Source organism: Tetrao urogallus (assembly GCF_951394365.1).
Source record: "Tetrao urogallus genome assembly, chromosome: 1".
Classification (NCBI taxonomy): Eukaryota; Metazoa; Chordata; class Aves; order Galliformes; family Phasianidae; genus Tetrao; species Tetrao urogallus.
In genome coordinates this window covers 114,731,877-114,743,836 of record NC_136813.1, presented here as the reverse complement: position 1 = coordinate 114,743,836, position 11,960 = coordinate 114,731,877, and the positions used below count along the sequence as shown (strand labels likewise).

The 11,960-nt window shown below is 54.6% G+C and overlaps 1 protein-coding gene across 1 annotated transcript; it reads left to right on the top strand.

The window, feature by feature from the left end:
- Nucleotides 1–694: 694 nt before the first annotated feature.
- Nucleotides 695–11,420, top strand: GPR156 (G protein-coupled receptor 156; the record flags this gene model as incomplete). Its single annotated transcript, XM_079549388.1, is given in 11 exon segments — nt 695–746; nt 749–833; nt 835–937; nt 4,803–4,939; nt 5,141–5,276; nt 5,407–5,517; nt 5,612–5,737; nt 6,210–6,305; nt 8,692–8,928; nt 9,818–9,976; nt 10,236–11,420. Coding segments are annotated over 11 exon segments (2,427 nt in total).
- Between the last annotated feature and the right edge of the window lie 540 nt (nt 11,421–11,960).

The following is an 11,960-nucleotide window of genomic DNA, read 5'->3' as shown; positions in this document are numbered from 1 at the left end:
TCAGTTTAACTCCATTCCCCCTTGCTATAGTGGAGATGTTGCAGTTGCTGGCTGCCGCATACTGAGAAGATGGCAAACAACAGATAGGCACAGTGCTTTATCAATCACAAATGTCCATGATTTAGGATTTAGGTACCTTGGTGCAGACTGTGTGTGTATTGGTGCTCATGAACAAAACCAAAAGGGAATGCTCCATGCACGCGTGTGACCAATGACCTCAGTGAGTGGGGCCAGGATGGACATCTCGGGACACTCACTCAGATAGGAATCTGGATTTCTGAAGAATCTGATTTTCCCCAAACCGAAGAAAATACAAAATGCAGTTTATCCTGAAGGAAACTTTGACTGAAAATTGAGTAGTTTATGGAGAGTTCAGCAGGTGACCAAAGCCATAGTTGAAAGAGCCGTTGCCCACCTCCCAGGTCCTGCAGGGCCGAGGCTTTGGGGATCAGAGGCAGTGGGAGCAGCCGCCGAGGTAACGGGGTGTAGGGGAAGAGAACAGCCGTTCGGCCATGAGCAGAGCTTTCCAGAAGTGCTCTGAGGCCGGGCCGGGAATCTGGGAGCTGGTGGGGAGAAGGCTTTTCGGCTAAAGGAGCCGGGGAAGAAAACCCGGTCAAACAGAGAGGGGAGAGGCTGGGAAGTTAACGCGGCCGTCGGGGATGCGGGAGACGAGAGGGAAAGAGAAGGAGAGGGGATGCCGGGGGCCGCAGGGTCCGTCGGCGGGACGCGGAGCTCCCGGCCCCCGGGTTTAAGCCTGGACCCCGGCGGAGAGGCGCCGAGCCGGGCGGGAGGAGCGGGGCCGCCCCGGCCCCTCCCCGCCGCCCGCCTCCACCGCTCTGAGCCGTGCCGCGCCGTGCCGAGCCGAGCCGGGCGCAGCCGCCGCCAGCCCCGAGGTTCGCAGCTCGGCGGCGCTCCGCAGAGCCTCGGGCCGGTGCAGGTGGGTCGGGGGCTGCAGCGGGGCAGCGGGGGGCGAGAGGCTTCGGGGCCCCGCTTCGGGGATGTGGGCTCCGTGCTCGCAGCGCTCCGCGCTCGGGTTGCTCCGCGCTCGGGGTGCGGCACGGTGCCTGCAGGTCACCTCCGGCCTCGCAACGGTGGTGGGAGTAAGACGGTGTGTTTTTTTTTTTTTCCCTCTTTTGAAAGTCCCAGCACCCTGCAAGCCGTGCCGTGCAGGGGGATGCTGAGCGGGAGCGGGTCGGCTGTGGGATGCGGGGATGGGAAGTTGTGGCCCCGGTGAGCTCGCTCCCCGGAACCCACGGGGTTTCATTAGAGTGGAAGGAGCAAAGGGAAGAAAGTCTGTGCCCAACCCCTCAGCAGGGCAGAGGGTCCTGCTTGGCCCTGCAGTGCTGCACCCCCACTCCTGCCTCATTTGCTCGGGGGCAGCGTGCCGGGAGTGGCTCATGACATCCCACTCGGCCTCAGCTGGACGTCAGCGTTGCAAACAGCCCGGGCCGTGCATTTTCCACTGCCCTACGGCCACCCTGCAGCCTGAGCGGGGCTCGGAGGAGAGCAGGGAAACCAGATCCCTGGAAACTGGCAGCCGTCATCCGCCCGCAGCCCGTGTTGAGTTGCAGCTGGCGTTTCTTGGCGCCCTTGATGTGCCGGCATCGCCTCGCCTGCACCGTGCCAGGGCGAGCCCGGTGGGAGCTGGCGTGGCTCTGACCTACGCGAGGCCCTGCCCAGGAGGCCCCAGAGACTGCTTTGCCTCCTGTTTCAGGGTCGGAACCTGTCATCTCATTTCCAAGCTCCCGTCTAATGTTAAAAGGCAAAAATAATAAAAATGATGGCGAGCTTTTTTGGGTTGGCAGCATCCCCACTGCCCGGCTTTGCAGTGCTGCCACTCTCACCCGACCTGCAGGAGCACACGGCTATGGGGCAGCACAGGGCCAGTGTCTGATTGCAAGAACTCCTCTCTGCCAGCTCCTGAAATGGTGTCCTGGGGGACAGCCTCCACCTGCAGCACAGCCTCATGGAAACGTCCCGCTGCGGCCTCTCCCTCTGCACTTCCACAGCTCAGCAGCGAGGAGAGAACCTCTATTTTAATTAAATCCCACACATCAGCCACCGGTTGAATTGCTCCTGTAAATAGCTGGATGGCTTTTTTGGGTGCAGTTATGGAGAGTAGTGAAGGCTGTGCCTCCCTGTGGCTGCCAACAGTGCGAGTGCCTGGAGGCCACCACTGCTGCAGCTCGGGGCCATGGCTCAGAGTGACGCGTTGGGATTGGATTTGAATGGGAATGGCTGGGAAGAGGCAGATTTGCAAAGAGGGGAGCCTTCAGTGGGGATGGAAGCAGGAAGTGATGGCATCGGCAGCATGGATGGGCACCCAACAACACTTCCATATCTGGAATGTGGATGAGGACGAATGCATGGCACGTTTTGTAGGGGTGGCTGGAAATGGTGTATGGGAAAGCTGAGAGGAGAGAGGAAGAGGCAATTTTTGAATAGCTGCGTTTGGGGGTGCTGCAGTAAATGTAGCTTGGGATTTTTTTGGTCGCCTTGGGGTTGGCGATGCTGCAGGTTTCTCAGGTCAAACGAGAAGGGATCTTGTTGGGCAAGAATGGCAGAAGGGAGCAGCATGAATCTTTCTCAGAAGCGCCAGAGTTTTCTGAATTGCAAAACCCATCTCATGTCATTCATCCTGCAGGAAAAGCTATCAAATGGCTTGGTGGTTTAAGTGTGGGGTCCAGCATCCTGTCCTGCTGGGATTGCTCCCCACCAGTAGTCCCCATCTCTCATCAGTGGGAGCATAAGCTCCACAGATTAGCAGAGGTCTCCTTTTTGGTCTCTCTCAGTTTGGATATTAGGAAAAATGTCTTCTCAGAAGGAGTGGTGAGGCAGTGGCACAGCTGCCCAGGAGGTGATGGACTCACCATCCCTGGAGGTGTTCAAGAAATGTGGAGATTGTTCTGTTGTTTGCAAATTGACTTCTTTAGTTTTCCACCTTTGGATTCATCATACTGTGACACTGCCTTGTTTTTGGGGGAAAAAGTCTCTTTCAACGCTAGATGAAAAATAATTAGTTCAGGTGAAACCTTCATTGTGCCTACTTTGGGCTCAGGCATTTTGCATAGATTTTTCAGCTTCTTTAAGTTCGGGGTTTTGTTCCTTTGCTTTTTCAGAAAAGGGTCTGAAGGCAAGGAGAAACTTTGAGAGAGTGGAGATTTTCAATTAGACATGAGCAATGTTGTTGAAGGATTGTTTATACACCTGTGTACAGTTGCTCAACATCAGCAGACAAGTCATTTTGGGTCTAGGAGAATCTAAAGAAGCAGTTTGTCAACCCCAGAGACACTGAGTTGAATGCAAATTGCCTTTATCCAAAGTGTTTCCGAGGGGCAGCTTCATGTGGAGATGCACTGGCTCTTGGTGCCACTCATTGAGGGGTGGCTGGACATTACTGAGTTCATCCAGAGTTGCCCCACAAGCTCCTTTCAGACGCCTGTCCATCTGTGAGCGGTGGGAGAGCCTCACGTGGTGCCGGCCTTTTGCTGTACATATGGTGGTGGCAGCTTTTCCTTACCAGGAGCTTCTGGCCCATGAGGTGCACCTGAGGAAGGGGAATGGTGGTGCGAGGCCCTTTAGCGATGTTTGGGGTCTGAGCTTGGGGTTCACGTGCTGGGGGCCGTCCCCAGGAACACTCCTGGAATGAGTTTTTGCCTGCCTGCCACTACCAGAGCACAGGGACAGAGCTTTCGCGCGTCCTCCCCAGCTGCTGGCGGCAGGAGCCTCGTTTAGGGCCGTGTACGGGAAGCTAATTAAAACCAGTGACAATGGTAATTGGGTAGGGATGCTTGAGTATAAGTATGACCTCATGTCTAAAATGGTAATGAGGCTTATTAAAATCCCCACCGAAGAGGAGCAAAGGAGGCAGTGAGAGTGCACAGGGGCTGGGGTGCCAGGACTGGCACACGCCTGGCCTCGGCTCGGCACTGGGTGCTGGAGGCCGCAATGACACCCACTCCATGTTGGTCTGCAGGGCACCCCGAGGGGCTGGGCAGGACGGTGCGGGATGGCACTGTGTCACCCGGGCACCCTGCGCTGAATCAGAGGCCGTTCTGGATGAAGGCTGAGGATGTGCTATGGAGCTGGGTTTCAACTGCTCTGACCTTTGCAATGGCCAGCCTGGCTTCAGCGACCAGGAGCAGCAGCAGCAGCGGATGCTGCAGGAGCTCTGCACTGTCACCATTGTACGTTTTCTCTGGGGAAGGGGATTTGGGAGGAGGGATGGAGAGGGGCATGGGGCAACACGGTCCCCTCCTGCTAGAGGCTGCACGCTGGGTGTCCTTCTCTGCCCTTGGCCTTTCCCACCTCCTGCCACTTCAAAGGGCTTTTGAAATATTAATAGAGCAGCATTTAATTAAAAGTCACCATCTGCAATAAGAGGCACCTGTCCCCACTGCTGGGCCAGCAGGAACAACTTGGTGACGCGTGTGCAGGCGTTTGGCTCCATGTGAGGCTGCTGCAGGGACCGGCCAAGCACGGCCCTTAATGAGAGGGCCATAAGCTGCTTGGCTCCTTGGCCCTGGCAGCTTTGCTACAATTAATATTCCCCCTGCTAAGGCAAGGATTTACTCTGCTCAGTGGTAAACAAAGTGCTCCATCAACTTCACACAGTCACAGGCCGATGATGTCCAGGGAAATAGCAGCTGTTTTGTATGTGTGTGTGTGTGTGAAAGAGAGAGGAGTTTGGTAAGCGTGGTTGCATGTCCTTTGGGGCTGAGCAGCCATGCCAGTGAAGGGACCTCCCTCACTGGGAGCCCCAGAGATGTCCTCTTCCTCCTCACCCCTTCCACCTTCCTCAGACATCATCTGACCGCAGTGGGAAGAGCCCCCCATCCTTCTCTGCTGCCCTCCTGGGAGTTGTGTGGACATTTCTGACTGGAGGAGTCCTGCTTGCGCTTTTCTTCCTTGCCTTCACCATCCGCTTCAGGAAAAACAGGTGAGAGCCTCCCTTCCTGCTTCAAGGTCTTCCCCAGGGCTCAGGGTCAGTGTTGAGGGTACACAGTACAGCAGGGATGAGCCTGAGGGACGGCACGAGGCAAGCAAGGCCACCCTCATCCCTGCAAGGGGACCTCGTTCCGGTGCTGCTGGGCCGCTGCTCTCAGTAACTGTCACCACTTCCCTGCTTTGTCTCCTGGAGGATCGTGAAGATGTCCAGCCCCAATCTGAATGTTGTGACCCTGCTGGGCAGTGGCTTGACCTACACTAGTGCTTACCTCTTTGGGATTCAGGAGCAGAGCCTGTCATCGGGGAAATCGGTGGAAATGCTCATCCAGGTGAGCAGGGATTGCCAGGATGGGTGCCCTCACACGTGTCCACATGCATGGATACGGGTGGGAGCTGGACAGAGCGTCAGCTGGGGCTCTATAGACACATCCCCAGTCCAGCTCCTTTCCCTGCCTGCAGTTGCGACTCTGCCTGCTGTGTGTGGGAACCTCCCTGGTGTTTGGGCCCATCCTGGGGAAGAGCTGGAGGCTTTACAAGGTGTTCACTCAGCGGGTGCCGGACAAGCGGGTGGTGAGTACCAAGTGCCCAGAACAGCATGCAGCAGTTTGGGATAGCTGTTGCTATCATCACATCACTCTCCTGTAACACTTTCACATATTTGCAGATTATCAAAGACCTCCAGCTGCTGGCAATGGTGGCGGTGTTGGTGTTGGCAGATGCTGTGCTGCTCTTCACGTGGGTTTTCTCCGACCCGGTCCAGTGCTTCCGGAGCCGCAGTGTCTCATTGCGGGTAATGCAATGGTGCAGTGCTGTGCTGTGTCCTGTGTTCTGTCGGCAAAGCATTTGGAGGGGCTGTTTGAAAACCAGACAGAGAGATGAGCTGTGGAGCCTTCTGGATGCTTTAGGCTAGGCTTGTGTCTATGGCCTATTACATGGAGAAGTATCAGCCACAGACCTGGAAGCAGTATCTGTTAGCAGAGCTCTGCCTGGTTGAGTACTGGGGTCCTGATGAATGGCCAAGACCAGTCTGTGCAGGTCACCTGGGTGCCACAGGAGAGCCCCTTGCCATCTGCAGCTGCTCTAGGAAAAGGTGTAACCAGCCCTGTTGAGATTGGAATAACACAACTTCCCTTTAACTGTCTTCCTCAGCAGCACCAAGTTTGGCATTTCCCTTTAGGAGTGTGCAGACCAATTTGCCCGTTGGTCTGTTTGCTCCTGGGCAGGGCAGCAGTCTTCACTTCTGCCTTCCCATTGCCTCGTAGGTCACAGAGAAAGGCATGACCTGCTCAGTGAGCCGGATGCAGTCCTGTGCATCTCTTTATTCCGATCTTTGGCTCGTTCTCATTTTAGGGTTTAAGGTACGTAACCGATTTATTGATTCTTACAATGTATCTCACCGTTCTGATCTTACAGCCTAAGCTGTTCAGCAGTATTTGTTACTTCACTGCCCTCCCACTCCACATGTGAGCTGAAGATCTCAGCTGCTCCTGTTCACCCTGAAATCCTCTCATCTCTATTCCTTCCCTCTTGCATTCCCTGTTAACCACTCTATCCCTGCTGTCTCTCCGGTTCTCACCTTGTAGCCACTCACACCTCATCTCTCTTCCTCTTTAGAACTTCTGCCTTAATGTTTTCCAAAGCTCACTTTTTCCATGAGGCTTCGCTTGACCGCCCACCCCAGTGATGCACCGTGCCCCTGAGTCTTCTGCCACCACATCAGGGAGGTGAGGTGCTGACGACAGGTGCTTGGTGCCTACCTGTACAGGATGTTTATCGGCTTAATTATACCACTGAAGCTCACTTTCACTGGTGTAGCGTTGTACGTGGCCATTCATATTCCAGGAGAGTTAGTTATACTGATGTAACTATGTAAGTGTAATTATAGCTGTAATTATCCGTGGTCTCATGTGTCTCTGGCAGAGGCTGGAAGCACTTCAGCAAGAAGATTTTGGTGAGATCACAGCCTGCTCTTGTGCATGGCTTCATCCGCTTCTGACTCACTGACCATCTACCGGGAACTATAGGAAAAAGAGTAGACAAGGCCTCAAGACACTGTCCTTCTCCCCCCTACGCTCCATTTTAGACACATCAGCTTACCTAGCCTAGCCTTAAAAGGCCTTTGGTGCTGTGGACTTCAGACCTCCCGTGGGCAGCCACTTTCAGTGCTTTGTCTCCATTCCTGACATTGTCTCCAGTAGAGTTAGGCTTCTTCAGGTCTTAGATGGGAATGCCTTACCTGTAGACTGTTTTTGTTCCTCCATTCACAATAAAACTTTTTCGGTCATAGTTAATCTTAATTAGCAGTGCCTTCAGCCTGACCTTGATCCTATCTAGAGCAGGCATTTCTTTGGAGTTAATCAGGACTTATACTGACGGGAGAGCAAGCTCCATCTCCATGTGTATGTAGCATTTCTTATCTTCCAAGGCATTACTGTGCTCGGCCCTTTGTGAAGCCACTCAGTGAATTATCCCGCTTTTACTGGCTCACAGCAATAGGCAGCAATGGCTTGCCAAGGTCATCAATTGAATGAGGAGTGCAGTCCTCGGCTCAGGATTTAAAACAACAACAATAAAACTTAGCCCTGTGCTTATTTAAAGTTCCAGTTTACCAGATGGCAATGTTTTTGTCTGCGTCCCTGGCAGACTGTGAATTTTAAATGGCATTTTGGTGCTTGCCCTCAGGATGTATGTTTGGAGGTGCCCTGTGGTGAGTGCTGTTACGATCCAGTGAATGTGGTTGTGGTCCAGTTAGGACTCACATGCTCCTATGGAGCAGGTCTGAGTATCTGCCTAATTCCATGCTCTCTCACCACCGCTGCTCCCTGTGATAATTCACAGTGCTCTCAGATTGAGAGTCTACAGAATATGTGCAGCACTGGCCACAAAGCTCTTCTCAATGGCCAGATAACAATTTAATATTTATTAGCAGCAAAAGGCTGACAGCTGCACTTGCTGGGTGCCGCAGGGGTAATGTAGGAGTCACATTCCCGTTGTTTGGGTCTTTGCATTAGCAAGGAATGTGTTAGATGGCATTTCCAAAGGATGCTTATGGCAGATCATGCCCTGAGATAGAGAGGAAGGCAAAAACACTCAGTGCTGCCTGCCAGTGTGAGCAGGGAGGGGGCTGCTGTGTGCAGAGCCTTTCTCCAGCCCCAGCACCACCACTGGAGTCGGGCAGGAAGCAGGGAAGGGAAAAGAATTGAACTGACTGGTTTCCCGGATTTCTATTTAGAGGCACCAAGGACATCCTCTCCCCTCCAGCCTACCCCCCTTCTTCTTCCGTCCTGCTGTTTCCTTCTGCACATCCTTCTGAGGCTCCTTTCTGCTCCATCAGAGGTGTGTTGTTGCAGAATGTCCCCCACTGCCTCATCCCCATGTTGTTGCAGAACATCCCTGAACGGACTTGTATCTCTCATCTGCCTTGGCTGCTCCCACTGCAGCATGCTGGAGAAATTTTTCCCCCTCTCCAGGCCGTACCCTGCCCCATAGCATCGCCGGTCCCATCGCTGGCCACTGGTCCTGCTGCCTTCCTGCCCAGCTGATGCTGACACAGCATCCCTGTCCTGCGGCTGCTGCTCTCTGTGGAGCACCTGCTGCACGCACACAGGCTGCAGGATGCATCAGGGAGCCTTAATCAGGATGGCAGCAAGTGTCTTGGCATGGGGTGGGAGCTGGCCTCAGGATGTCATTTTCCATGCTCTGCCAGCATCTGTGCTGAAGGCAGGCCCTGGCTTCTGCTTCCAGAGCGTGCTGCTGCTGTATGGGACGTACCTGGCCGGCCTGACTGACAGCGTCAGCTCTCCGCCAGTCAACCAGTCCCTAACGCTCATCGTGGGGGTCAACCTCATCTTCCTGGTGGCCGGCACCGTTGTCTTGATTCACCGCTTCTTCCGCGCTTGGCACAACTTGCTCTTCAGTTTCACCTCTGGAGGCATCTTTGTGTGTACGACGACAATCAACTGCTTCATCTTTGTCCCCCAGGTACTGTGCCAGCTCTGTGCCATTATGGGAAAAATGCTCCCATTGTCACAGCGAGAGGAAACAGCTGTTTGCTTGGAGTTGGGTTTGCAGGGATGTTAGGGCTCGAGGAAGTGAGGTGAGGAAGGGAGGAAGAGGTGAAGCTGAAGAAAGAGCAGATCTGTGCAAGAGTTGAAGGATCTCATCCAGGCGCACAAATACCTGAGGGGAAAAAGGTCACTGCCTGCCTTGGTGATCCTCCTGCAGCTGGTCATGTGATCTCTGTGCCATGTAAGCACAGAGCCCCAAGCCCTGTGTTAGCAGCCCCTGAGGAGCTCCACGCCTGCTCGTGCTCTCTGAGCAAGGACGAGTGGCTGAGCTGTGCTGCTTTGTGCCTTCTGCCTCTGCTGTTCCATCGCTGCAGCCTGGGAGCCTCGAGCATTTTATTTATCCCGTGTCTTTTAATTCATCACCTTGTTTCTCCTAATGGGCTTGCTCTTCTATTGCTCGCTTGAGATCGATGAGTGGTGTGAACTGGGCTGTGCAGAGCACTAGACAAGAAAACATACCTGAAGCACTGCCAGTTGATGGCTTGTCACCAGCGATTTGGGGCCAAGGCTGTGTGCAATTCTCTTTGTTACAGGGTTGGAGGGGGGGGGGGGGGGGAGGGGGCTTTTGCTGCATGCTTGAAGGCTGCAACACAGGCAGGAGCTGACTATCTTGATTGTTAGAAGCAAAAAGCAAAGCCAAGGAGCAGGCAGGGTGCGGCTGTGCAGGATGCTCCCAGCAGCATCACTTCATCGCCTGTCTCCATGCATACCTATCACAGCCTTTGTCCCCCATGCCCCGTCCTATTGTCTCCTTCTCCCTGCTATGGCTGCCTCCCCCCAGTAACAGCTCCTTGTGCCTGCAGCTCAGGCAGTGGAAGGCCTTTGAAGAAGAAAACCAGACTCTGAGCCACATGGCAAAATATTTCAGCAGCCCGAGCAGGAGCTACCACTCAGTGTACAGTGAGGAGCAGCTCTACCAGCTGATAGGGGAGAAGAACTCCATGAAGCAGCTGCTGACAGAGGTAAAGGACTTCATGGCCTCTCTACTCCCAGCTTGGTGGGGTGGGCAGCCCCTCATTACACCTCCGTCCCCCCTCCTGAGAGGACAAGCTGGTTTGTTTTGTTCTGTCATTCTGCGTCCTCGTCCTGAAGTGTCAAAAATGGGGCATAATCTGTTTTCCTATTAAAAAAAAAAAAAAAAAGAAAAAAAAAAGAAAAAGAAAGAAACGCAGAGGTGGAATGAGAGCAGAGAAGCTTGACACATTTGTTTGTTTGATGCAGAAAAACGCCATGATTGAGAGCCTGCAGGAGCAAGTGAACAACGCCAAGGAGAAGCTGATGAGGCTGATGTCAGCAGAGGGTGGCTGCAGCCCTGCAGTGCCAAATCCCTGCACCCAGAGCACAGGGCAGCATTGCGAGAAGTGCAGCAGCACTGGGGATGTGCCCAGGGAGCACTGGCCCCTGGATACAGAAAAAGATGGGCAGCAAACTTCATCTGTGCTGCGTGCACTGCCTCACAGTCCCGTACCTCTTAGCAGCGATGCTCAGGACCTCTGGAAACATGTGAGCCACGAGCATGAACTAATGGAGGAGCCTGAGTGTTCACCAACACTGTTTTTTGACACGGGAAACAGCCTTGAACGCAGCCCAGAACATGCCCAGGAGTGTGGAATGCTTGCTGGGAAGCATCCTCTGGAGCAGGATGCCTCAGCTGGTGTGGCTGGAGAGCATCCCCCGAAGGTCAGCTATGTAAGCAGTGAGAAGCTGCAGGAAGTCTTGCAGGAGCTCAGCCTGGACAGCAGAACCTGCAGCCCGGCCTTCCCTACGCACACAGGCGGGATGTGTGGGGCACAGGGAGGGCACCCGACCATCCGCAGCTCCCTCAGCCCCTACCTGACCCGACGGCGGCGACGTATCCTGCTGTCTCCCACCTCCATTGGCCTCCCTGCATCCCCTCGTGCCTGGTGCACAGCGGGCAGCAGGCCGGGCACCCGGAGCCACGGGGAGCCAGCGGGCCTTGGGCCGGCTAGGGAAGGTGAGGGGGCCGGCAGGGGGCTCCCCCAGCCATCGCTGTCCTCTCCTTCCATCCCTGCCAAGGGCTGGCCAGGGCCGCGGGGCTGGGCGGTGAGCGGCACAGAACTAGAGGGTTGCCGCAACATTTCCCTGCAGGACTGGCGGCAGTGGAGTAGCCTGGGGGTGCCGGCACATCCCATTCTGCACTCGCTGTACCACTACCCAGACTCAGACTCCAGCAGCAGCTCCGAGGAGGTATTTCCCTGCTGCCACAGGCCGTGTTGCCAGCTCTGCCTGCAGAGTCCCCGTGGCTCTCTGGGCAGCAGCAGCAGCAGCAGCAGCACAGAGACAGATACGGAGCCTGGCGGAGCCGTGGGATGCTGGCTGGAGCCCCAGGGCAAGACTCAGCCTGTTGTGAACTTCAAAGAAGATCTGAAACCCACGTTTGTGTGACCACAAGCACCCATGCCTCAAAGGCGAGTGCCTCCTTCCTCCCAAAATGCACCATGCTAGAGGAAACACAGCAATGCAGAAGTGCATCCCTCTGGGATGGGGATGGCAGGAGAGCTCACAGCCTGTCCCATCTCTGAGCCTTGTGGCCCAGGGCATGTTGGAGGCTCTCTGTTGTTAAGGCTCAGTAGTATCTGAATTTAAGCGTGGAGTCCAAAGGTGACACTTCTGGATGCATGCCTGTGTTTTGTGTGGCTCGGTTGCATGGTCATAGGTTACACTCAGGTCAGTGCTGAAGGGAAGGAGAAACAAACAGTCTTAAAAGAGGATCTGAAAAGGTCCTTTTTTCCCCCCCCCCCCCCCCCCCCCTTTTTTTTTTTTTCTGGGGCTTCTGTGCCCTGATGTATGCCTTTGTGGTGGGTGAAATAGTCTGGAATGGTTTAGGTTTGTTTAAATTAATGCGGTTTGTTTAATTTTCATCTGAGAAATACCAAGCGCAGTAAATGTGGTGTTCCTACTTCTGCTGGGATACGTGTGAAGGCA